Raw genomic sequence first — 27,082 nt, forward strand, 5'->3', positions numbered from 1 at the left:
CGTTATATATAATTTTATATTTGGTATTTTTAGGCAACTACCGTAGCATGGCTTATAACTGTGCATTCCTACAACCGTGAAACACTTTAAAATCAATTTTTAATTTAATATTTACTATAATTTATTTAAATATTGACACCACTGCCATCTGTTTATGAATAAATAAATTACGCCGCCACAGGGTGTTACAATAAGATTCATTATTAATTCAGCAGCCTACTCGCACATTCTGCGATCCTAATATTCAAAAGATTTTGTGTATGAATTTCATCGGATTTCTCAACAAAATTTGGTAGAGGAAATACGAAAATTGAACTGCTCATCAGTTCGTGATATTAGGAACGCAGAAAGTGGACATAGACAATTCCCGCCATATTTTTGTTGGATTTCCATGAGTTTGTTATGATTAATAGGGCCTCTATGGATAATGTTAAGCAAATAATTACTTAAGTAGTCGATATAGAATAAAATTAGCTTACAGAATCCGAAAACAGAATATAACATTGACTGTTTAGGCCCTATTTGCAATTTTAATAGAAAAACTGGATTTCTCATGCCAATAGGTCCTTAATCTTTACTTGTGTTACTGATTTCCGATTCAGAATTTAATCTACATTCAGAATTCGAAAACAGAATTTAAAAATTCCAATTATTACAGAAGCTGCACTTGGTGAAAAAGATTTCGTCACAAAAGATTTATCTTTTTGTCTTTTTTTTTTGGTTATTCAAATTTGTATTTAGGGCCTTAACGATCAATGTTTACTGAAAAAGTTACTAAAATAATCGATGTAGAATTAAATAATCTACCAGAATCCGAAAACAGAATTTAAAAATTCCAACTTTTAATTTTCAACATAAAAAAGAGTGATCTTTTGCATTTTTTATGACGAAATCTTTTATTTCAGCAAATCCATGTTCTGCAATAATTGGAATATTTAAATTCTGTTTTCAGATTCTCAAAGATAATTTAATTCTACATCGACTATTTAAGGAATTATTTTCCCAACATTAACCGTTTAGGCCCTATTTGCAATTTTAATAAAAAAATCATTTTTACATGCCAATAAAGCTATAATTTATAAATGAATTATTGGTTTCCGATGTAGATTTTAATCTACTTTCAGAATCCGAAAACAGAATTTAAAAATTCTAATTATTACACAACCTGCATTTGCTGAAATAAAAGATTTCGTCATAAAAAAGGCAAAACATTTCTCTTTTTTATGTTGAAAACTAAAAATTGGAATTTTAAAATTCCGTTATCATATTCTGATAGATAATTTAATTCTACATCGATTATTTTAGTTACTTTTTTTGCTAACATTAAGCATTTAGGACCTATTTGCAAATTTATATGAAAACTACATTTGACACAAAAAAGACAAAATTTTGCCTTTTTATTTGTTTTACTTTGTTGCAATTTGGCCATAAAATCCAGTAGATATTTATGTTATATTCACGTACCTTCATGATCGCTATTTTAGTGTTCTTTGTAAAATATAAATTATGATAACACAAATTTAATTTACCTATAAATACGGAGCATTACCACGATACTAGAACAGTTCCAAAATGTCGCAACTACTCAGTACTATTCTACTAGTAGTTGTACTGACGTGCGATTCTCAAGGTAAGCAGAATTAAATTGATGCACTTCATACCACTAAATTGGTAAATATTTAAAATAGCACACAGAAAAATATTTCGTGGATTCAATATTGATATTACCCAAGCGCCCTATCAGATATCTTTGCAACAATATATACCATCCTCCCGTACATATACGCACATTTGTGGTGGATCAATTATAGCACCAACATGGATATTAACAGCTGGACATTGTGTTAAAACGTAATTTTTAATCGTCAAAGTCCGGAATACCTGCAAGTAGTTGTCGGAATGACAAAACTTTCTCAACGTGGCATTCCACACCAAATCAAAAATATTAAAATACACAATAATTACCAAGAAGTTAAAATACCAGGTGCGGGAGGGGCTAATTATGTATTAAACGATATTGCATTAATTGAACTAGTACTTCCGATTCAATATTCTGAACGTGCTCAACCCATTCGGTTGCCAAGTGTTAATAACAATCCAAGAGTTGGAACCATTTGTCAAGTTCAAGGTTGGGGAAATATAAATCAAAATCAAAACACACAGACGGACCACCTACAAGCTACTACTGTAAGAATAACAGACTGCCTTGAATGGATTCAAATATTAGAATTACAACATTATGGAGTTCCGTCCGTTTGTGTTAAGGGAGACTACAATACTGGTTCTGCTCGTGGTGATTCTGGAGGCCCCTTAATTTGCAACGGAGTGCAGAATGGGATTGTGTCACAAGGAGTAGGGGCATGTTCAGATATGCCAGGACAATGGACAGGATATACTAATGTATTGCTAATGCGTGAATTTATTTCTGCTGCAACTAACAATGCAGTTAGATTTTAGCATTCATGTAAAATGTCAAAATTTAACAAATAAATACTAATGTAATTCATTCTCCTAAACAATCCATCTTGAAAGCTGATATCACACTAACTCATCATAGTTTAAACAGACTGATGCGTTCGTTCAGAGGTATACCATATATCCACGGTGTGCTAAACGACCGGCGAACGCAAAGCTCGTCTGTTCTCCAGCGTGGCATATCGAGTGACTTAAAGACATAAATCAGCAATAATTGGTGCATGCATACTCGGCCCGCTCGTTGGTAATTACAGGCGAAAACCCCGATGGCGACAAACTACGCTTTTGTCTTCGTAACTTGCGGCGCGAGTAAAACGACAAGAACGGCATACATATGCACTGAATAAATGTGTCATGAATACAATGGCCAATAAGTAATTTTTGCTTACGAATCGTACCATTGATCGACAAAGTGTTATAGAGTCCAGAAAACAAAAAACAAAAAACACTTGCAGAGGCTGCGGCTGGTGAACATTCGCAGCAACATATCCCACAACAAGTGTATGTGATGTGTGGGTGAAAAACAGAACGCCTTGAGTGTTGTACCTTTTTTTGCGTCTCAAACCGACGGGTTCCAGGCGTTCCGGCCGCCGCTTTCGGTAATGTGTAACAAGCACATAACAATGAGCGAAATGTCCAAATAAGTACTGAACGTCCGAGAGTGTAATGCACTCGGCCATGCAGGGGCATAACTTTAGATTAGTGCATCGTAACATTGTAACTAAATGTAACACTGGGATTTTACGAGGCGCAAAGCATTATTTTTAGTGTGCCATCTGAGCCATTGCAGGCAATATCCAACAAAATCATTTCCCTTCAGTAAATTTTGTTTTAAACATAAAATTAACGTTTATTTCATCTAAAAATCCAGTAATCAAATTTCCGAACGTAATAAACACTTGCCCGAATGATTTAAAATGTAAATCTTCATAAATACTGAAAGCTTATCAAAGTTTGAAGAGCAGCACGCGCTGGGCAGTGCACATAATGAATGTAAATTGAGCACATTAAAACCGCAAAGCGTGCGACAAACTGCACGAGACAGAATCGTGAATGGTGCGGTCATCATTGTTTTCGCCCGATACTTGATTGTTTCATTAACGGTCCGGCGTGCATGATGCAACGCCTGAGGAATTGCAGGTACGAATCGCGGAGCGCTCACATTGTAGAGCAGAGCGCAAACAGAAACTGAACCGAATGGATCAATGCCACACACAGTCGCAGATGATGATGCTGTGTGGTAAATATATACAAACGGATAGCGAAAATACACGGATGATGTCATCGATAGGCGCCAAACGCCTTCGCAGCGCCAGCGACGAACGAAATCGTAAAAATAGTTTCGCCAAAATAATATCATTATTTATGTCATCCAAATACCAGTCGGTGAGTGTAATCAGCACCGAAACAACGCTCGCTCACTTCTCAATGAGTTAATGGAATTTGCATAAAGTAAGGTCGCGGATATTTTAATGTATCTTTATACAGTGCGTTAAAAATTACAAAATAATCAAAAAATAAAATTTTATTTAGATTATTTTACATATGGTATATTAAATGACACACAGATGAATTCAGAATTGTAATAAATCTATGAATGAATCATTTTTAAATATGCATAAAACATGCAATAAAATTCGAATTGCGGGAGGTCCGTTTATATAGCTGCCATTCTCCATTAAAAACATTGAAAGCGAAAACGGTGGAATATTCAAATTAATTGTTTTCAACACGGGAGAAAATAGCGTCGCTCAACTTGTGCAACTATAGGTTATTTCTGAATTAACTATGATTGATGATGTCCACTCCGCATTTTGTGTGCTTAGTTGATGAAAACAATAACGCACACAATGGCAATGAAAGTATGACTGTCATCCATCTAATAAATATACTGGCGTCATATTTAGTTGACATTTAAAATAGAATATTTAAAAATAAGATATTGCATAGAGAATAAAAAATATTTAAGTAAAATTATAAACTTGTTTTTCTTTTCACTTTGTCGATTTTGGTGAAAACTGCTTTATGGCTTTCAATTTGTAGAGATCATGATAAACTGCCAACATGGTCAAAACAAGGCTAATTAATAAAGCAATCATGTGATGTCAAGATGTAAAACATAAGATGCCGAGATGTAATCTGAGATGTGCAATAACCACCAGAACTAAGGTTGATTAATCGCCTCAATTATGAATTTTGAGTGGCATAAACGAGGTTTTTTCTGTTGGTTCCCAATTTGTGTCTGGTCTTTTCAACTCTTAAAATTACTTTCGTTGCATGACACTGCACGTATGCTGCTTTCGTTGCATTTTCAGGTCATTACGATCAAGATACGAAAAGTGCGCATACGGTGCTTCTTTGCTTTTACATTTGCATATTTGTATTACTATGACAGTCGCATCTGTTTAACGTATTAATACAAAATACAGAATGCAAACAGATTGAAACAAGTGTTTCGCATAATATTTTCATAAAAATGCGTAAAAGCAATTTTAAACATGTAACTGGAACTGACACAATTCGGTCATCACATAGAAAACGTTTTACAACACCAAATTCAGTTCGAATTTCACAACCATTCCCAATCAGGCTATCACACTTCAGCAGAACATGAAATCACAGAGCAATTAAACATGCCAGCTACATTCGTTTGATAGAAATCGAAAAAATTCATGCATGCAAGTCACATCTGGCGTCGAAGGAATAATTTTGTGATATTTATAATCAAATCGATCAAAGGAAACCATAAAAGATGCGGGGTTTAACAACTGCTACCAAAACAGTAAGTTATTTCACTTTCTCGAGTCACAATGAACTTGTGTCGGAATGTATTGCTTATTTGGTCTTGAAATTACAACAACATCAACAAATAATTTCGATTTAAACGTCTAAACACTAATTTCTAATTTTAACTTATATTGCTATTTGTTAAAGACATGTTCTAGTTAACAAAGTGAAGATGTGATTCAACTCCATGAAATCATCATAATTAAATTTGAATTTATAGACTTTATTAATATTTTTATGTGTTAATTTTGTTGTTATCTTTCAGAGCATGAAATCTGGATTTCATCCTCTGATTATGAGCACACGCGATGTTCAGACTCCTTCAGAAACATTCACGCAATCGAAGTGCACGAAAAAAATGAGAAGAATGAGCACAAGACGAGCGCAAAACGAAGAAATCGACCCAAACGTCGCTCATTTATTTCACACAAAAGATTGCATTTTCGCATTACTCGCACGGCTAACATATACCGAGTATAGAATCGCCGATTCTATGGACTCTTTTCGCATCGTGCTACAAGTCCTCCACGCGCGTTTAGCAGATGTGGGAAATGTGGAAATAAGACTGGAAGAATTCCCCTGCACGTCGCTTTAAGACGTAACACGCTCGTAACACGCTTTGCGAGGATCCCGAAGATCCCAAGGATCCCAAGGACTTAGAAAAAACCCACCAGCACACTCACGCACTCGTTTTCTCGGCCGTAATCGTCGTGACGTTGCAAGCGCGTTGCAATGCCTTCGGTATGTTGTTGATGTTAGTGTTCTGGTCGTGTTCGATCGGCTTGTTGCTTCCTTCTTCCTGCAGGGTCGACCCGCGGCCAAAGGCGAAAGGGCGCGCTGCATCTTCGAGAGCATGTTAGTGATGTTGCTGCTTCGAATGCGACGAGATAAATATTTTTAGGTCATTGCGTCGGGTCGGCTCGGATGGGTTCCATGCGCGTCGGTTTAAATCGCAGCGCAATAAATAAAATAAATAAAAGGCCAACGAGCAACGTCAGGATGTGCTAGCACCAGAAGACACATCTATATATTATGTGGTGTGCTTTTGTGTTCGATGCAATGGTTAATGTTTCAATGTTGAAAGAATTTCAATAATCCCATGCAATAAATATTGGAGAATTTTGTTTTTGTCAAAATAAAATTCCACGCATTATTCACACTACATAAATTTGATTTTTATTGCAGGAGTATGTAAATTTTTTAAATGAAGGAATTTAGTGAGTGGAAATGCATATTCTTGAGGTGTAAAATAATTAATGTCATTAATGAATGGTGTTAAGCAGTTAAGCTCTAATAAATGGCAAGGTTCTTTTCAAAGCATGAAAAGGTTCGTGTATTTTGCTCATATTAGATCATTGGTAAGATGAATTGTGTAAAATTAATTAATTTACTTTTATTATCACCTGTAGTAAAGTATTTATAATAAAAAGTTAATAAAAGTTAAAAATATTGATTTTTTAGTTTTTTTTTATATAAAAATGAATAAAACATTAAAAAATCAAAAATAATCTAATTTCTAATAAGTTTTGGGTTTTCCTGTCACTGTTAATACAAATTGTGCAATTTGGTATTCCCAATGGATGATCTGTCATCAACCACAAAAGTTTTGTTTCCTTCGTCAAAGTTATTTTTGCAATTTCCGACTTGAAAACTCATTTGATTTCTGCAAAACACCAAACAAAATCCAAGTACAGTTTCATTGTTTACAATTTACTGTAAATCCGAGAGCATTTCCAAGGCAAGAATGTAATAAAAGTGATTTATTTGCTTGAATCGAACGTCATTGCTGAGGTTATACGCATTGGCTACTACATTTCTAAAACACTCGCCATTTAAAAATAGTAAATGAGTAAAATAAGTTTGCGTTATTTGTCGCAAGCACTGTAACATTTCTTATTCTCATCGAAGTGATTCACAATGTTTACGACTTGCAATTGCATTAGAAGCTGAGGTCACCAAATCCGTCGCTCGCAGAATTTATGTAACTCTAATCGCTGTGAAACTATGCTATCGTGTTACGAAAAAAGGCGCGGTACAAAACGCAGCTTCAAAGCGACAAACTTAATTAATTTTAATGTTTAGAGGCGTTTAGAGAAACGTGCGTACGATGCCCCACGGCCGGTGCTAGTTAGTGCTCCTTTGACGCATGAATGGAATAATAAAATGAAATTTTATTATGTATATTATGTATTGAGTGGTTTTTGCTGTCTGCATGCATGCGTTGGATTGAAAAAAACTAAAACCTAAATCAAAGGCGTTGAAATTAACGACTCTGCGACGCGTATACAGCTTTGACATAATAATGATAGATTGAGATTACCACTTGTGAGAGAAGATGTAAATAAAAAAACACGTTTACTGTTAAATGTACAAATGTACCGTGATAAAGAACTTTATTATAGTGACAGAACTTTAAAATGTGGACGAATAAATTTGGCAGTAGCTCTGAAACAACTTTCTTTAAACGATTCAAAATATTCAAAATATTCAAAAATAACTTTAAAACTTAAAATTTTGTATAATAACTTTGGCAATTTTATGTGTCTTGTCATGAAGCACACTTTCCCACATATTTCATTTAATTTTAGAGTTTTACGTACAAAAAATACGAATTATGTGGGACTTTTTATATTAACGACAACTTTTTCATTCTTTTAAGTTTCTCTTCAGCGTGAATTTATTTCAGTTTCAGCAGATTCGACACGGCAAAGGATGCAATAAATCGTCTGCCGTTTACATTTTTGTCACAACACCGCGCGTTCATCTCCGTTGGTGGCAGCCAAGCGACGTACGAAATTTTATGCATGATGTCAACTACACAAATAAGCTTATTCAAGCGCAGCAGCGAAAGCCCCACTTTCAATTGCCAAATTTCTTCACCTTCATGCGCGATCGCGTAATATGTTAAATTGTGCAAAGCTCAAATGAGAAAATGCATGATTTGCGTGAAAAATCAAATTGTAAAGAATAAAATTCAATATTTACCCTTTAAATGTCAATTAAATGTCAGTTAAAAAAGAACTAAGCTTAAACTAATCAAAGAATCAATTAAATTCAATTAAAAACAAAACAAATTTCATCATAATAATAAATCACATCCAGAATAATAAGATAATAACAGCTTCCAGGTGCTACCGTATAATTTATTATACCTGTATAGAATCAAATAATTGTAGGTGGCAATGTGTACCGAAGCTTAAAATATCGTTAATAATTATATATCTTTACTGTTCAATTCCAATTACTTCCTCTGCAATCAAGTTCTATAATTCGTTTTCATTGATTGCAAGTGTCAAACAATCAATTACAAAAATAATTTATTATTGTCACGTTCTTTGTTAAAATGCACTTGTTAATTTCACCCAGCAGGAATACAAAGCTCACTGTTTAGATTGTATTTTAATTCCGCATCAATAGCATAGTATATATTTCATTTCATTCCGGTGAGTGAATGTAACTGTTGAATTAAATTAAAACTTTTATTGTATTGATTTTTAATTCAGTTAAGTATCCAATCATGTTACATATTCAACTTGCTTTAACCCACGGCTTCGCTCGCGGGCATATCTAAAAATAATGAAGTTGCTTCCATTACGCGTCAGTAGTCACAGAAAAGTAACAATGAAGTATAGAATGGCGGGAAGTTGAAATGGCTGAAAGTATAGTCTATATGGAAGTATGAGTGTACAGTCCTCCGCCAATTTAGGTCAGTGGATTTGATGTTGACGTAGCTGTCGGTAATACAGTGTGATAATACAGTGTGATGGTACATAATTGCCTTAGGTTTGAGCTTCATTGCTGGAATGCTAGATGGCGTTAAAGTAGTCAAATAGCCAGATGCAGAGGTATTATTGACTAAACAATTTCTTAATTTTATATAAAAAATAATTTTTTTTATTAAATAAAACGTAGCCTATAACCATTCGGGGACCACTAAGAATATGTGTACAAATTTTCATGATGATCGGTTAAGTAGTTTTTGCGTGAAAGTGTAACAAACATCAGGACTTTTGCATTTATAATATTAGCGGGGATATTTCATTTTCATTCCAGAGAGTGAATGAAACTGTAGAATTAAATTAAAACTTTTTTATTGTATTGATTTTTAATACAGTTAGAGTATCCAATCATATTTTATATTCATTGTGTAACTATAAACTGTGCTCATAATTAAAATAGTTTTGGTTAATCAAAATTGGTATTTGGAATAGAAACACGTCTATTGTGTGAAATCAATCAAATTACTCGACAGTTAATTCAAATTAATGACAGGTTGCTACTTTTGTTTGTTTGCATACATGTTAAGGCAGGCGTGAAAGGCCGGAAAGCGGAAAAGCTTTCAGTTTAGGATTGCGAGCGTTCTGCGGTAGTGAGAGTGAAGTTGAATTTGAAATGTTTTGATTCGGTGCTAATCCAGCGTGAAGCATGTAAATTTTCAACAAATTAAACTTTTATCTTGGCGAGTATTTATTTTGATATACATGCAAAGTTTCAGGTTAAAGTGTACTTTAATTTCCTGCAGAAAAACCGAAAATTTATTTAAAACTTTCGCCGTAACACGCGATATTGTAATAATTTCAGCGCCTCCACCAGATTGAAGTTTTAATAAAAAACATAAATTTTAATTTGCGCAATATGTGTACATTATGCATGCACAAACGACCCCAAGATATCAAAATACCGCATGTTACAAACCAAAAAACAAAAATTTAAACAAAAAAATTAAATTATTTTCTAGTAAAGATTTAAAATTATTAAAAGAACATTAATTTATTATATAAATTTCCGAAGCTTTTGCTAGGAAATTAAAACTTCATAAAGAATAATTAAACGCACACTGAAACTAATTATTTTATTACACTTTGGCATGGGCATGTAGCCGCGCAGCGAAAGCAATTTCCGTAAACAAATTGCGCTCCTCGCTGCCTAACGGGCGCTCGACTTGAACAATCTCATGCGCTAAGGAGTACCGCCAGGAGCAGACGAGCAAAGCGAGCAGCAACCTCACACAGTTTCCGAATATACACGCGTGGAGAACACTTCTCCGGTGGGAAATGCCGCGAGGCCGCGACGCCTGCAAGGATGCTCGACTCTCGACGACATAACGGCCTTAACAACACAACATTCTGCGTATTATAAGCTCTTCATAGTCTTCAAGCCCTCGTGCGCAGCACTTAGAACATACACAAGTGAGAAACAATAAATTAGAACGATTTCTTTATTAAGAAATTGATTTATCAGCGCTGGATGCAACGGTGCAAAGTTAATAATGGTAATTTGTTAATTGCAAAGCCGCGAGCATGTGTTGGCATTTTCCGCCTTGCAATTAGAACATGTCATGGTCTCCTTCTTCATCTTCTTCAGCGTATATACTTCTTGGGAGAGTTTCCCAGACGTGCACTTGCGTTAAACCAAGAGTCAAAGTTGGAAGCGTTGAATGTCTTTGAGTATTCTTAGCTCTTAGCGTCTTTGATTCGCAAATTCCGACAACTTCCATCAAGTTGCAATACACACACAAATCTAATCCATCTAGGACTATTTCCAGACAAGGCACACATGTTTACTATTGATGTTTTGCTAATATACAAAGTGTTAAATAATTAAAATAAATTTAAATTTATTTGCTTTCTGATTACTCTGTATAACTTGTGAATCTCTTCGAAGTCTCAAACACTTGTCTCCTTAAGGACTAGACTATTGTACGTTCAAGTTGTTTAGTTGTTCACTAGCTGTTCTCACAATAGTTTGGCAATGCGGAGCAAAACAGCGTGAATCTTGCGCTTTGCAAAATCCCAGTGGTTTCTGGACCTGAACCTGGACCAGACTCATCATCAAAACTCTTGCTGCAAGTGATGAAATTCACTGAATGAACGCAAACAGTGTCGAGCGTACGGTAGCGCCCGCAAAGCACGAATGTGTCTGATTCGGTGCACACACACCGTTGGCGTGAATCGAGCCGCGAGTTGCGCGCTCGCGCAGGAATCTTTCGCGGGCCAGTCGCCAGTGTGCTTCGATAACAGTCGGCGTCAAGACGTGCATAAGCTTTCCGACCGCGGCGCGTCGTGCAGCGTGCGGGATCCTTTCCGAGAGGATAATTCGCGAGTTGCGAAGTTTTTTTCACTTCCGGCAACGAAAAAGTTTGCGATTCGTTAGTGCTTGTTTAAAATACTGAAACAAAACTATACGAGTTGATTAAGTTTCATCAGCGGGACGAACTGTCGTTAATTAAAACTTTTTTGTTAATTGTTTGTATAGCTTTTGTTTGTTTTGGCTAATTATTGTATAAACTACTTTAAAAAAATTTAATTTTTAATTTTTTTTTGCTAAAAATAAAGAAGTTCTATTGTAGTCTTTTTAGACATTTTCATGGGTCTTGTAGTTTTATCGTAAAACGGTCATAAAGTAACGCAAAGAAAAGCGCGCAGAGTTTTAAGAAAAATCATAAGAACATTTTTATCGCGCGTTTGAAGAACGCAAGTTTAAGTGGATGTTAAACAAGAAGAAGAGCTAAAATATTTTTCTATCATTTTTTAATACAAATAAAAATTCCACAAGAAAAAAATTCTATCTTGATCTTAATTGTGTTTTTTTTTTAACATTTCCTTGGTCACTTTAAAGTATGCACAACAAACTTCCATGTAATTTAATCATGATCCCAGCAGGCATGACATTATATACTAAGGTGTTTTGAAATGCAAACTTGACACTTGAAAAGTTTGTAAAGCACTTAAAATGCATGTAACAAGCGCAACTCTTTGATAACGACGATAATCCCAATAGTAACACAAGCATTCAAGAAACGATAACAGGACATGTAGGTATACTTCATTGTAAAACTGTCATAACGGTTGAATTTACATTTATACAAAGTGTAACACAAAATTTTTCCAATAAAAAAAAGCTTAAAACTTAGTTTATTAATAAAATACTCTGTATATATCCACAAAAATGTTAAATAACTATTTTGAAAAACACGCGTGCACATTGCACATCCGCGTCAACATTGTAGGTTCGTCGGCTGCTCTTGTTTAGAAAATTTGTTTATTCAAATGATAATTTTGGATGACTTTATGTATGCGCGTCGCCAGCGTATAAACACACTCGTGCCTGCATTGCAACATTACCACATCGTAGTTTTGTTGCAGCCGCCGTTTGTCCGGCTTTTTATTACATACCGGGATGCCGGCGGGCCTGGAAAACGCTAATGTTGGCATAATACTCTTCTGAACCGCCCACTGAACGCAGAAAACACCAGCCGCGAGATGCGCTAGCAGGAAATTCAAAACACAATGAGTACACATTCTTGATTTCATTAAAATGCACTTGTTAATTTCACCCAGCAGGAATACAAAGCTCACTGTTTAGATTGTATTTAATTCCGCATCAATATGTATAGTATATATTTCATTTTCATTCCGGTGAGTGAATGTAACTGTTGAATTAAATTAAAACTTTTTATTGTATTGATTTTTAATTCAGTTAAAGTATCCAATCATATTTTATATTCAACTTGCTTTAACCCACGGCTTCGCTCGCGAATATCTAAAATAATGAAGTTGCTTCCGTACGCGTCGGTAGTCACAGAAGAAGTAACAATGAAGTAGAATGGCGGGAAGTTTAAAATGGCTGAAAGTATAGTCTATGGAAGTATAGTGTACAGTCTCCATAGTGTAGTCAATTGGATTTGATGTTGACGTAGCTGTCGGTAATACAGTGTGATAATACAGTGTGATGGTACTATAGTACTTAGGTTTGAGCTTCATTGCTGGAATGCTAGATGGCGTTAAAGTAGTCAAATAGCCAGATGCAGAGGTATTATTGACTAAACAATTTCTTAATTTTATATAAAAAATAATTTTTTTTATTAAATAAAACGTAGCCTATAACCATTCGGGGACCACTAAGAATATGTGTACAAATTTTCATGATGATCGGTTAAGTAGTTTTTGCGTGAAAGTGTAACAAACATCAGGACTTTTGCATTTATAATATTAGCGGGGATATTTCATTTTCATTTTTGTTAATATTGAAATTGATAATACATTATCTTGATGTCTTGCTAAGCCTTGCTTGCTTAGTTTGTCGACGCACATTTATTAGGCAGCCACCGCCCAAAACCAAGAGTATGATTAATCGCAACGTGCGAAATGCGGAAACTCGGATAACACGAGACCCAGAAACAACTGAAGCAACAGTATGTACAATGTACATGCAAATTACGCCTTAGTCTAGTCCTATAAATAGAACCACTGAGCAATTACTCTGTCCCGTTGCCAAAAGTATACATTCAATTGACTTAGATTAATCACTCAATACTTTTATTATTAATAATTTATTTTGATATTAATGCTTCTTGATACTTTTCCTGACAGAGAGTCTATTGTTTAAATAAACTGCATTTAAAGCAGTTGCAATTACAGCGTCGATGTTTTCATTGGTTTTTGCTGAACATCTCACGTATTTACTGATTTTTAGATGTTCTTGCATTTTTATGATGAAGCTTTCGTTGATTATTGAGTCCAAATCATTTTTACAGCCTGAAATTTATTAAATTTTAATGTTTATCTTTAAAATTATTGTTTTTATTAATTAATTAATGAATTAATTACCAACTAGAATGCGTATTGCATTCCCGCAGTGTTCTTTGACTTCCGGCAGCCATTTGCTTTTCAAACTGTCTAATGTACCAATTGTAGCCAAATTAAAACAAAACAGTATTATATCAACCTAAAAAAACATTAAATTCTTTCATTAACCTTTCTTTCTGTTTTAATTCATTAATAATAATTTAATAATACCTCAGCGTATTGTAAAAATCTCAGTGATTTAAATTCTGGTAATGCTGAACAATCTCGAATGTGCAATTCGTGATACTTTGAATATTTAACATATTCATTGATACTAAAAACAAAACAGTTTAAATATTATCAATTTACTTTTAATTTTTTTATAAAATTACTTACACTGTGGGTGAATGGTTCATCAAAAACGTTTCTTTGACATATCGTTCAATTAGGGAGGTTTTCCCTACGGCTTCATCACCGATAACCAAAATTCGTACTTGTTTCATGGTTATTTCAGTGTTTTTGTTACATTTTACAATGAATCACAAAGAATACTGAGTAGATTTAGGTGTAAATCGTACAAACTGCACTAGATTTATAAGATAAGATAAGAGAGATAATTATTAGTAATTGAGAATGATTGTAATAATGATATAATTGATAAGAATGCGTGAAATGTTTGAAATTCAGTTTTGAAATGTGAAGGACATTACAGAGTTTTGTTTGGTAGAATAGTATGAGACTTGAGCGGCAGAGGGCGCTGCATGTATCAGCTGTGGATTTATTCGGTGAGTTTATTCCGTGGCGTGATGTCGTGTTTTATCTATCGTACAATCTATCAAAACAAAGATAACAGCGAAAACAAAACACAAAGAATTGAGAAACTCAACAAGTATAAACATGCAGTGTTTAGTTTTTAAGACGTAGTGTAGACGTGAGTAAGTCATTGCGTTTTAATTATTTCTTTTACAAAACTTAAAATTGCTAGTGTTTAAGCAAAAATATGACAATAGAATGGTGCGCGTGTGTGTGGTTCAAAGACAAATTAATGGGTTCAATTAGAGGCAGCTCATCACCATTAAATGTATGTATTTCAATTATGTTATGTTTATTTTTTCTGTGATTTCGTTTTACATTGCGGCCATATCGTATATTTACTGTTATTTCGTCTGAAATGTTTCATTCCTCTTGTGGTAAATGGTGTATAATTAGTTGCATATCACTATGAGTCTTATATGTCATGCAAAGTTTAAAAAATCACATCAAAAATGTTAAATAACAATGACTTTTAGCAATATATTTAAAAATAATTCTATATCTGTGGATTTATTTAAGAAATAATGCGATATTTTGTGATATTATCCTGTGAAACACTAAAAATGTTTAGTTGTCAAACAAAACAAGAGAAAATATCAATAATTAATCATTTAAAATTGAATTATTATTAATTATTGATAATAATACTTATTTTTCATCATTTTTTTCAATTTTTAACTTAAATTGAAACAAAAAAACACAAATTCGATAAATTCTCGTAAATAATTACTAAAAATAATTTTTAAAAGCAGAAAATTTAATATATTAACCACAATTTTTCACAAATCAATTTTTTTCTCTGATAATACGCCAGGATAATGATCGTCTGACCGAAAAGCGCATTTATTTCGTTCGCTCCCTCGACGTCTAGCTGTTTCTAAACGATAGACGTCTTCCTATGACTAGACTATTGCACGTCTGCTGTTTAGTTGTTCACTAGCTGTTCCTCACAATAGTTTGGCAATGCGGAGCAAACAGCGTGAATCTTGCGCTTTGGTAAAATCCCAGTGGCTTTGACCTGAACCTGGACCAGACTCCATCATCAAAAACTCTTGCTGCAAGTGATGAAATTCACTGAATGAACGCAAACGCGTTGTCGCCTCAACAGTGTCGAGCGTACGGTAGCGCCCGCAAAGCACGAATGTGTCTGATCTGGTGCACACAATACCGTTGGCGTGAATCGAGCCGCGATGCCAAAGGCCTCGCGCAGGAATCTTCGCGGGCCAGTCGCCAGTGTGCTTCGATAACAGTCGGCGTCAAGACGTGCATATAAGCTCTGACCGCGGCGCGTCGCAGCGTGTGCGGATCCTTCTGAGAGGATAATTCGCGAGTTGCGAAGTTTTTTTCACTTCCGGCAACGAAAAAGTTTGCGATTCGTTAGTGCTTGTTTAAAATACTGAAACAAAACTATACGAGTTGATTAAGTTTCATCAGCGGGACGAACTGTCGTTAATTAAAACTTTTTTACCCGGAGAAGAAAATAAAAATAAAAATAAAAATAAACTAATTGGGATTTGAAGATTGAATTTATTTTCTACAAATAATTGGTAAGTTTTTAAATTTAATTTTTTTTATTTTTAAAAATTTTTAATGAATAATATTTACGTCAATGAGATTTTAATGTCTTTTCATTATTAATATGAAACCTGGAGTGACATGTCGTCTGTTGAAATCGTGACGATGACAAATGTCCTTCGTTAACATAATAATGCACTTTTTACACACATCCCGGTTGTTCGCCAAGTTCGCTTTAAGTTTTTACGATTTTCGCTTTCCTCGCCGCTTGTCGCCGAGGCATTTTATAAATAACCTTTTTTAAAATGCAAATTTCCTATTTTATCGTCCGGCAAGCAGGCGTGCATTAAGTACACCAGTATTAGTTTCTCTAGAGAGTCCTTGCCATACGTTACAGACTACTATTGAATCTATTGCGCTCGGCGCGCCCGAAAGCCGAAAGAAGAAGAGTTGCAAAGAGTGTAAATTTAATTTCCTGCCTGCATTTATCAAAATGCGCAAAACCGACGCGCCGACACATCAAAGCGCAACGAGCCGTGCCACATGAGCTATTTATTACGTTTATTAGCTTTTGTTTTTCTTGCGCCGGATGTCACACAAAGCGAGAAAATGATAAACACTGAATTATCGATGAATATACCTAATAAAATACAATTTCGATAAATTGTGTCAATAAAATTGATATTTATTACGGAAATAATTCATTTTATTATTGACAAAACACAAATATCTCAAGGTGTTGAGAAATAGAAATATTTCTAGTGAAATAACCTTCTGTGTTATCTCAAATATTATCACACAAATTAGCATAACAAATTAACATTTGCTAGGTAAGCAATGACATAATAAAAGTTATGAATCATAACATTGTACGCACCTAACACGTCAGAATTTCAAGCGGTTGTTAAATGGTGCGACATATTTCAAAGCGAAAATTTCAAAAAATTTGCCTTTATAGTTGCGCGCCCGATCATAAGGAAATTGATAATGCTATAAACGGCAATGAATGGCCATTTCGATATTGCCGTCGGTGGCAATAGAGTGGCGTTCTCGCGTAATGTATGACGTCGTTATTTTGGCGCTCGCGAATCGTTAATTCAATTCGCACGGCCATCAAGCGTGATTTATTATTGAGTGGCCCCGGCGATGATGCGGCACGCTGCGACGGCGATCAGGTTCGAGGCCCCGAAAATTCAAACCCGAACGAGTTTATTGGGGAAAATCTCAGCGCGAAACAACGTCGCGCATGCAAACCATCGACGCCCAGCCGATGAATTTCAAGTTAATGCAAAAATAGACGCGTTGGGTAAAGAATTTTAAATATTTAGGGTCGCAAACAAGCTTCCCATGAAAGGTTCAATATTGAAAGTGTGACAAGATTAAAATCTGTCAATAGAAATTTTGAAATATCAACAGTTTTAATTTTGGTATTAAATTTTTACTTAAAAATTTAATTTTTTGCTTTTTAAAAGTTTAATATTTACGTATTTTCCGTTAGTGCACTAAATAATTTTCCCCGATGCAAAAGTGCAAGAGCCACAAACGAAAGCATTAAAACTTGCAAGTTTAAAGCGCAGCGAAAACGCTAATGAATATGAAATTCACGTACGTATAAATCAGAAGCCGGCAAAAAGCACGAAGTGCGCCTGATTGCCATACATTCATGAGTCCGGGCCGCGACGGGTCGGAAATATAAAAGCAAATTCGCTACGTGCGATATTGCCACAATAAAGGCGGAATCATTAAAGAAATTAATCGAAATAAAAAGGCCCGCCGGTTGCGCCTCGCCACGATACGGCGTATAATAAGCGTCCGCTTCTCCAATTTCGAATTTCGACTTTGCGACTTTTCGCCTCTGACCCGAAAGGTTTCGCATTACTTCAGAGGCACGGAAGGCCTCGTCGGCGGAAAGAGGTGGCGAGGAGGCCCTTTATGAGTAATTTCAACGTTTTCACAGTTTTCACATTTATCGCAACGCCGTTCGGTGTGGAGGCGCGCATAAACTCATTCATTTCACAGCTTTTGTGCTGCAGTTAGCCTGATAAAAGTTAGAACAGCGTAATATACATTTAATCGACGATCGTTGTGAGATTATCATCTTGCCGAGAGCTTTCGGGATATTACCAGTTGGAACCAATATTTTTTGAAATTTTTGCGCAAACGTAATTTTTTGCATTGTGAATTATTCATGTAGTACAAACATGCAATTATCCCATTTGAAATGTGGAAGTGAAAGATAACACCGCATAAATTTAAAATCCACACTTTGACATAATTTACACCGAGTGTATTTCACTGCATAAATAAAATTGAAAAAAAAAAGAACGCATTAATATAAAATTATTACGTATTAGCTTTAATCCGCGGCTTCGAACGCGAATATCTAAAATAATGAAGTTGCTTCCGTACGCGTCTGAAGTCACAGAAGAAGTAACAATGAAGTAGAATGGCGGGAAGTTTAAAATGGCTGAAAGAATAGTCTATGGAAGTATAGTGTACAGCCTCCATAGTGTAGTCAATTGGATTTGATGTTGACGTAGCTGTCGGTAATACAGTGTGATAATACAGTGTAATGGTACTATAGTACTTAGGTTTGAGCTTCATTGCTGGAATGCTAGATGGAGTTAAAGTAGTCAAATAGCCAGATGCAGAGGTATTATTGGCTAAACAATTTCTTTATTTTATTTCAAAAATAATTTTTTTTATTAAATAAAAAGTAGCCTATAACCATTCGGGGACCACTAAGAATATGTGTACAAATTTTCATGATGATCGGTTAAGTAGTTTTTGCGTGAAAGTGTAACAAACATCAGGACTTTCGCATTTATAATATTAGTAGGGATATATTTTTAAAATGTTTGTTTTTTATATGTGTGAAATTGAATTATGTGATACATTCCATATTCACATTGCAAACGAAAAAAAAACAGCATAGAACAAAAACCCAGGCACATTTGGATTCGGCAAAGCGCCGTGTGTAACAGAAAATTTTCCAGCATTACTGGAAAACGGACGACGGGCAGGCAGCCGGAACGAGCTGGAAACACGAGGCGTGCAGGAATACGAACGTTACGAGGGCTTTTCGATGCGAAAATAATGAGGCGACCAGATGGGCGCACAGAGGCGAAATGCACCGTATCGCAACGCCAGTCTACACCACATTTACTGCAATCCTGCAGTCCCACACCAACACGCAGATTTTAAAATTAAAATGACACCGCGGCAGACGTAATGCGCATACAATGAGCACGTCGCACGTCGAATGCAGCACCGTACGCAGATCAGGACGAGATAGAGTTGTGCCTTCCTGCTGCAATGCGATGGCAAGAAAAAATATGAAACGTAATCCACCGAAAGTAACACGGCTGGTATAACTAAAGATGAAATATGAAAAAATTTATGACAGAATATTTATTTATTTTTGTATTTTTAAACAGCCTGCATCCGAAAATATGAAATGCAGTTGAAAGTTAGATGATAAATCGTGTTTGAGCGCGTTTCAGTTAATGATGTGTCATGTTGACAACTATTTAGTTAAGTGACAAGTTAAATAGAGCAAATGTAGATGAAAATCGCTGACAAGCAACGTTTTACTACGCGTACAATGCTGCGCATGAGCGAATTCAAGATAAATGTGTCAGTTACCAGAAAACGTGCAATCTTCTTCATTCGCTTTGGCAGAGCAACGTTATTATTTTCTAGATTAACTTCCACAAATGCGAATAAATATTTCTTTTGATCTCGCAGCTTGGGTTATAATACTTTTGATTTTACGCGCTCATTAAAATTGTAGGTATGATGCCATAAAAGAAATAACAGGTTCATTAAAACGGCCGAATAATAAAAACATTTCCGCAAAAAAGGCTACCAAAAGCCATCAAAATACGCACCTACTGTGAATGGCCAGAGGAAAAATGTTTATTACCATTTAGCATAAACATAAACACGAAAATAAAGCAACTGCAGAATACAATACATCTATCAGCATCGGTTTCGGGTGTTTTGAAGAGACGAGTCTGAAATAATGAAATTCAACGCATAAAAAGCAAGGATAATAAAAATATCAAATAAAATCTAATTCACGCAAATACCACACAAGTCAACAGACCAATAAAAGCAGAAAAAGCATTAATATTAAACTATGAATTTATTGTTATAAAAATATTATAAAACGCATAGTATAGTAGTGCACTTGTTTGCCTGTCACGCAAGTTATGACGTCGAAATAGTGTGTGACAGATTTAATTTGCATTTTGAGCAGTTTGCTCGGTCGAAACATTCGACGGCGTGATTTGCATCCCTTATCTTCGTTTTCATGTTTCAAGTTTCCGCATGGTGTGTAAAATTCGATCTTTACGCACGGAAAGTGGGGAAAAACGTGTTTTTTGCTCTAGGGCGTAAAATATCACTTTTTAAATGAGTTTAAATTGATATTTCACTCTAGATTTATAAGTTTAAAAGTTATTACGATGTTTATATAATGTTTTGTTTATTTTTTTCTATTTTTATGCATAAAAAGTGACGAAAAACGTGTTTTCTGTTCTAGGGTGTAAAGTATCACTTTTTAAATGAGTTTAAATTAATATTTCTCTGTAGATTTTTATGTTTAAAAGTTATTACAACGTTTATATGAAATTTTGTTTATTTTTTTCTATTTTTATGCATAAAAAGTGAAAAAAAAAACGTGTTTTCTGCTCTAGAGCGCAAAAAACGACTTTATAAAAGTGTGCAACATATTTTAAAATAATATTTCACTTCACATTTTCAAATTAAATATCAGTCTCAACGTTTATATCAAGTTTTGTATTTTTTTCCTAATTTTTCGCAGAAAAAGTGAAGAAAAACGTTTTTTCTACCCTAGAGCTTAAAACATGACTTTTTAATTGTTTGTAAAATAGTATAAATTAATATTTCACTTGAAATTTTCAACTTTAAAATTAGTCACCTAGATGATATCAAGTTTTGTGTATTTCCGGACGGAATTTCGGTAGTTCACGTCCAATTATATCCCGCCTCGAGCTAACAATATTGTTTCGAGTAATGTTCGTGCTCACCGGCAACTCCCGGCCCACTTTGGCTACCGTGCGCGCACTTTGTTCACATGTTTTTGCTACAAATCGACCTTATTTCTGGGTTAATTACAACAATATGTTGCGAAGCGATAAATCACAACGAGGCCGGCGCGCGCCCCCGAAACGTGCAATTTGTTTCATCGTTTTGTCCTCTTTTTATCCCGCCCAGTTGTGCATCTGTGTGTTATTTTTTTTTCCTCTCCCTATTTCCTACTTGTTTCACTTAATTCCATTACAAAAGCATACCTGATCCTGAAACAAACGCGCGCTTACGAAAGGAGAAAAGGAAATTCTTCTCATCCAGACTTTTTCACGTTCTTTCACCAGCACTTGATGAAAGTTAATTAATTCGAGTTGATTAATTGAAATTGAAATCTGATGTTTTACATTACTGAATCGAATAAAATAGAAATTATATTCACACAAATGATGATGGAAAAAGGAGAAAAACGAAAGAGGAAACTCTTTGATTAATTAATCCCTACATTATCCATTTAAGACGCGCCGCAGTATAAATTAATAAATTAACACTGCTTGGTATTTACTCGGCGTGGCCTTCGCTCTAGTTTTCGCTTCTGGTACCGAGAAATTCATTATTTATCCACGGCTTAAATGCAGTTTGCTTAGAATTTGACGCGGCGCATTTCTAAGCGCGCTGTGGAAATGTGATTCCTGCGCTGGTAGAAAATCAGAAGTTAATTATAACTTTTCGTGATTTCACGATTGTCATAAAACGTCGTCGCGGGTTTTATAGTCGGAAATTTCGCCGCCAAAATTCAACATTTGGCGCGTACAGTGGAAATGGGAAATCCCTGTTATCCATTTGCATACAATGCTGGGACAATACGGCGAAAGTTGCTGTTTGTTGAGTTTAAAACAAAACTATTCGTCTTGGAAACTGTTTAAGTGGTTAAACACTTAGGTTCTAATAATTAAATGAATTTAAGATAATGTTTAAGTTGGAATTTGGTTAAATTTTTGTAAAAAAATTAAATATAATAAGAAAAAATTAAGTTAAAAAGTTAAAAATTACAAAAAAATGAATTTTTAATCAATTTTTGGAGATTTTTTCATAAAATTTTGTTTTTTAAGTTTTTTTTCACGGTTTTGAGACACATAAAGTGTTACTTTATACACGGACAGTCAGAGCAGTGACTAAAATACTTTATACACAGGTTTTAGTCACGGGTGGAGCTTAATCCCAACTAATATTACAAATGCGAAAGTTCTGATGTTTGTTACACTTTCAGGCAAAAACTACTTAACCGATCATCATGAAAATTTGTACACATATTCTTAGTGGTCCCCGAATGGTTATAGGCTACTTTTTATTTAATAAAAAAAATATTTTTTTAAATAAAATAAAGAAATTGTTTAGCCAATAATACCTCTGCATCTGGCTATTTGACTACTTTAACGTCATCTAGCATTCCAGCAATGAAGCTCAAACCTAAGTACTATAGTACCATCACACTGTATTATCACACTGTATTACCGACAGCTACGTCAACATCAAATCCAATTGACTACACTATGGAGACTGTACACTATACTTCCATAGACTATACTTTCAGCCATTTTAAACTTCCCGCCATTCTACTTCATTGTTACTTCTTCTGTGACTACAGACGCCGACGGAAGCAACTTCATTATTTTAGATATTCGCGAGCAAAGCCGCGGGTTAAAGCTAATACTTAATATATTATAAAATTGTGTCTCAAAAAATAAAACAAATTAATTTTTACAGATTTTTACGTAAAATTTCATCCTAAATATGTTATAAAATAAGATGTGACATTTAAAACACTAAAATTTATTTTAAAATAAATTGCCCATTAATCACTGGTCCCTACAAGATTATTCCACTAAATTTTCTATTTATTAGCGAAAATTATTTCCTTATTTACGACCACAATATTGCGGTTTGTCATAAAATCATCCACTGACCAATTTTATTGTTGCGTTACTATAAAACAGCCATAAATAAACTTTATCGTCCACGAGTATTAGACGCCTGTACAGGTTATAACATAACCTCCAATAATAAATTTACGATCACAGCGCTCACATCCTGTATATCATCACAACCGTAAATAAACCTGCAGTACTTAAGTACATAAGGTTCAATGGTGCGCAGATATTTGATTGACTTGATGCATGGACCAATATAAATCGAATTTTTCATTCATTTCCGGTCGAGCGGCAGCCGGCAAGCAGTAACTGTCAATCTGTATCGAGTTTTGCTATTTTCTTCTATTTTCCATCCTCGCCTCGCAAACGCCCGACGCTATAACAAAAGCTAATAATAGAAGTGACATGGATCTATAAATTGAACTGCTATCCGAGATGAAAGATGAAATTTACGATTAATTTTCACTCTATGACTGCAAGTGGAATCCATGAGTCCATGAGTGAAGTCACTGCTTACGACATTAAATTCGAGATTAATTCCATGTCAAATTCTTAATGCATAACGTGGACTCGACCAAGGCGATAAAGATATTTCTCACAACGCATACAAAGCGGATGGAAAGTGGAGTAGGTTCGCGGGTGACGTCAGGATAATAAAATAAATAATAACTACAAATAGAAATTGGTATTTCACGCTGGATGTGAATGGAAAGTAAATGATAGACTGCGGTTTTGTTTCACAAATGTTTAGTTAGTCATACGCTGGTGTGTAATTTCATGGAATTAAATTTTATTCTTAGATTTTATGTGAACTTCATTACTTCATCGTTGGTTTTATCGCAAATACGCAGGAAAATGTGGATTTGATGATGCAACGAACGGAAATCGTGTGGCTATGAGGTGGAAACGACTGATATGTATCAACACATCGTATGCAAATTAAATTTTATGATTATGTATATACAAAGTGTCAGGAGGAGTTTTTAAAAAATTATTTTGTTTGTGTGATGAAAATTTTATTTGCGTATAAATCAGTCGGCGTGGAACTGCCGTAATATAAAACAAAGTTGGAGTTTCCAAACTTTTGCAAACAAGCAATTGTAGAAAATATAACAATTCACCTGTATAATATTTATTCAAGAATATCGCGTAACCGCCAGACTCGTAAATCGCACGTTTTATATTCTTGTTTACCTGCGCAAATAATGTTTATTTTTATTCAATGTTAAGGCTAAGGTTATGTTACACCTACATTCCTATCACATACATTAATTGCTTATTATACAAATAAATTCAATTAACTAATCATAAAACTAATCCTTGATTAAAAAGTTTTCTATGAAAATTTCGCGTTATTTTCATTATTGCAATGAAAACAGAGAAATGTCACTGGTAATACTCGTAACCTAGCGCAATAAAACGGAACGTAATTAGTGCGAATGCCAATTCGTTGCGTCCGTGCACTAATACGTCAGCAATACGCGTGTTAATAAACGAAGTGTGTAATTGTCATAACACCGCGGCGGCGGCGTGGAGAGAGGCGCGATTCGGGGACCACTAAGAATATGTGTACAAATTTTCATGATGATCGGTTAAGTAGTTTTTGCGTGAAAGTGTAACAAACATCAGGACTTTCGCATTTATAATATTAGTAGGGATTATTTCTTAATAATACATATATAATTAAGCCAATTTATGTACGAATCGATAATTTATTGTCAATTAATCCCATACACACATTTTCCACCCCATCCTCTGGTGTCTAGTGTCTGGTGGTAGAAGCTAAACCTAAAACTTTTGAATTAAATTCGAATCGCTCAAACTATCTGTCGAATCGCCAAAGTCGACTATAGGAAAATAGCAAACCGACGACGACAAGTCCCCGAGTCCTCTCAGCGCCGGATCGGCTTATAAACGAACGCAGCAGCAAGCTAGAAATTTCCAGTTTCCCGCGGCGGACCGCAGCCGAAACCGACTATGCAAACGCGCGCGAGCGCCGAGTTTGACTAATGACAAGCCGATCGGGGATCGCCCGGAATGGGCCAGGACCCCGGACGCCACGACGACGCCATTACCACCTACCTATACGTCCTGGATGGATGCAACAGCATCGGCGGCGTCCCGTCGGGGGTGCCTGGCGTTTTCACTTGATGCGCTCTCTGCGAGCGCCTAAATTTCCCGCTGGATTATCAATCACCGAGCAACTCCGAGACCGACTCAACCTCGAATATGTATATGTGCCAAACACACCGGATATTCAATTTTCAAACGCGTAATTCGAATTAAAAAGCACTTTTCCACGACGGGTTTTAATCAAGTTTCAAACAAATGTAGAAATTTTACCTCATAAAACATTCAAATTCGAAAAATAAAAAATTGCACAACCTTGAAACTTGATATAAATAACCGGATGAAATGAAAGTGTTCGAAACACAATGAGGAATTTTTTACGACCGTTATTAGCATACGTTTATTGTCGGATTAGTATTATTATTATTAACTCATATTTTTAAATATAATCACGTAGGAGTGCGTTACAGGTTCACCTCTTCACCTATTTCACCATTCTTTACATTCACTTCCAGTTGAATAAGTAACTTAAGTAACTCCTCCGTAAATTTTGTATCGATTGCATTATTGGCACAATTTCTCAATCAATTTTGCTGTAATTGTAAACTACATACGCCTAAACATAGATTTTTAATAGTTCATTAAGTATCAAGTGGCTAAATTGGAATTTTAGTCACGGTATTGATTAATAGCGACCGTTTAATCAATCGAGTGTATAATAACGTTTAGTCACATAGCTTATGCTATTTTTTTTACTTCAAATCTCCAAACTTTATCGCGTGACTAAAACTCGTGACTAAAGTATTTTAGTCACGCCTTTGCCTGTCCGTGTATAAAGTACTAGCTTTAACCCGCGGCTTTGCTCGCGAATATCTAAAATATTGAAGTTGCTTCCGTACGCGTCTGTAGTCACAGAAGCAGTAGCAATGAAGTAGAATGGCGGGTAGTTTAAAATGGCTGAAAGTATAGTCTATGGAAGTATAGTGTACAGTCTCCATAGTGTAGTCAATTGGATTTGATGTTGACGTAGCTGTCGGTAATACAGTGTGATAATACAGTGTGATGGTACTATAGTACTTAGGTTTGAGCTTCATTGCTGGAATGCTAGATGGCGTTAAAGACGCCCCCCCCCCCCCCCCCCCCCTCTAGCCTACTGCCGCCATCGACGTTGAGCGGGTGGACTATCTCGCGGATCCGGAATCCATTAATGCAGATTGATAGGCGATCGATTAATCAATTCACCTGATGTTTTTCTTTCATTTTTTTGTAACGGTTTCAACTTCTCTTTAAAATGCTGAAAATGGATTTTATACTCTGACTTTTCACATACTCGTAGTTTCTGAATAGAATAAGATAAGTTAGAAAAACGTTTTTGATGGAAAATAGTTGATTATGGGAACACCCTGTGTGATAGAGTGAATATTTTTGCAATTTGGAAAATAGATTAAATTTGACATCTAATTATGAAGAAATTTTATTTTTTGCGTTAATAGTTTGATTGTTATTAACAAATAAAAAATGAAAAATATTTTTTTCAAATTTTAACTTTTTTTAAAAAATTTTTTGCATAACTAGTTGCATAAATATATTTTTATCAATTATCTTCATTAATTTATTAAACAATTAATCCTAAAACTAATTTTTGCAACATTTTAGCCGTAATTTTGAACATTTTTTTCAAAAAATCAAAAAATCAACAAAATTTACGAATACAACCCATTTAGCAAATATTTATATCCTCAATGCATCCCTTATTGCTGCATTGGTAAAATACCATCATATTTTACTTCCGGTTACCGGTGCACACACATTCGTACCTCTGCCGGACATTTCGGACATTTGAACCATAACGATAACTCAAAATCGGATTAC

General features: G+C 35.0%; 2 protein-coding genes across 2 annotated transcripts in view; one reads left to right on the plus strand and one right to left on the minus strand.

The window, feature by feature from the left end:
• Window positions 1-13,578: 13,578 nt before the first annotated feature.
• LOC135795884 (uncharacterized) lies at window positions 13,579-14,486 on the minus strand. The gene is made up of 4 exons (XM_065307688.1): window positions 14,226-14,486; window positions 14,061-14,163; window positions 13,872-13,989; window positions 13,579-13,799 (listed from the first exon to the last, which is right to left on the minus strand). The coding sequence occupies exons 1-4, from the start codon at window positions 14,330-14,332 to the stop codon at window positions 13,606-13,608; spliced, it is 522 nt and encodes a 173-aa protein (XP_065163760.1). The 5' UTR covers window positions 14,333-14,486; the 3' UTR covers window positions 13,579-13,605.
• A 1,454-nt stretch (window positions 14,487-15,940) lies between these two features.
• LOC135795329 (lithostathine-like) overlaps window positions 15,941-27,082 on the plus strand; it is a 45,712-nt gene continuing 34,570 nt past the window's right edge. The window contains exon 1 of the mRNA XM_065306977.1: window positions 15,941-16,189. The gene's annotated coding sequence lies outside the window, so the exon portion shown is untranslated. The remainder of the gene's footprint in view (window positions 16,190-27,082) is intronic.

This window comes from Atheta coriaria, unplaced genomic scaffold, assembly GCF_025399875.1.
Source record: "Atheta coriaria isolate IRGN ID8LTWV9N9 unplaced genomic scaffold, Caltech_Dcor_3.1 hic_scaffold_7_pilon, whole genome shotgun sequence".
Classification (NCBI taxonomy): domain Eukaryota; kingdom Metazoa; phylum Arthropoda; class Insecta; order Coleoptera; family Staphylinidae; genus Dalotia; species Dalotia coriaria.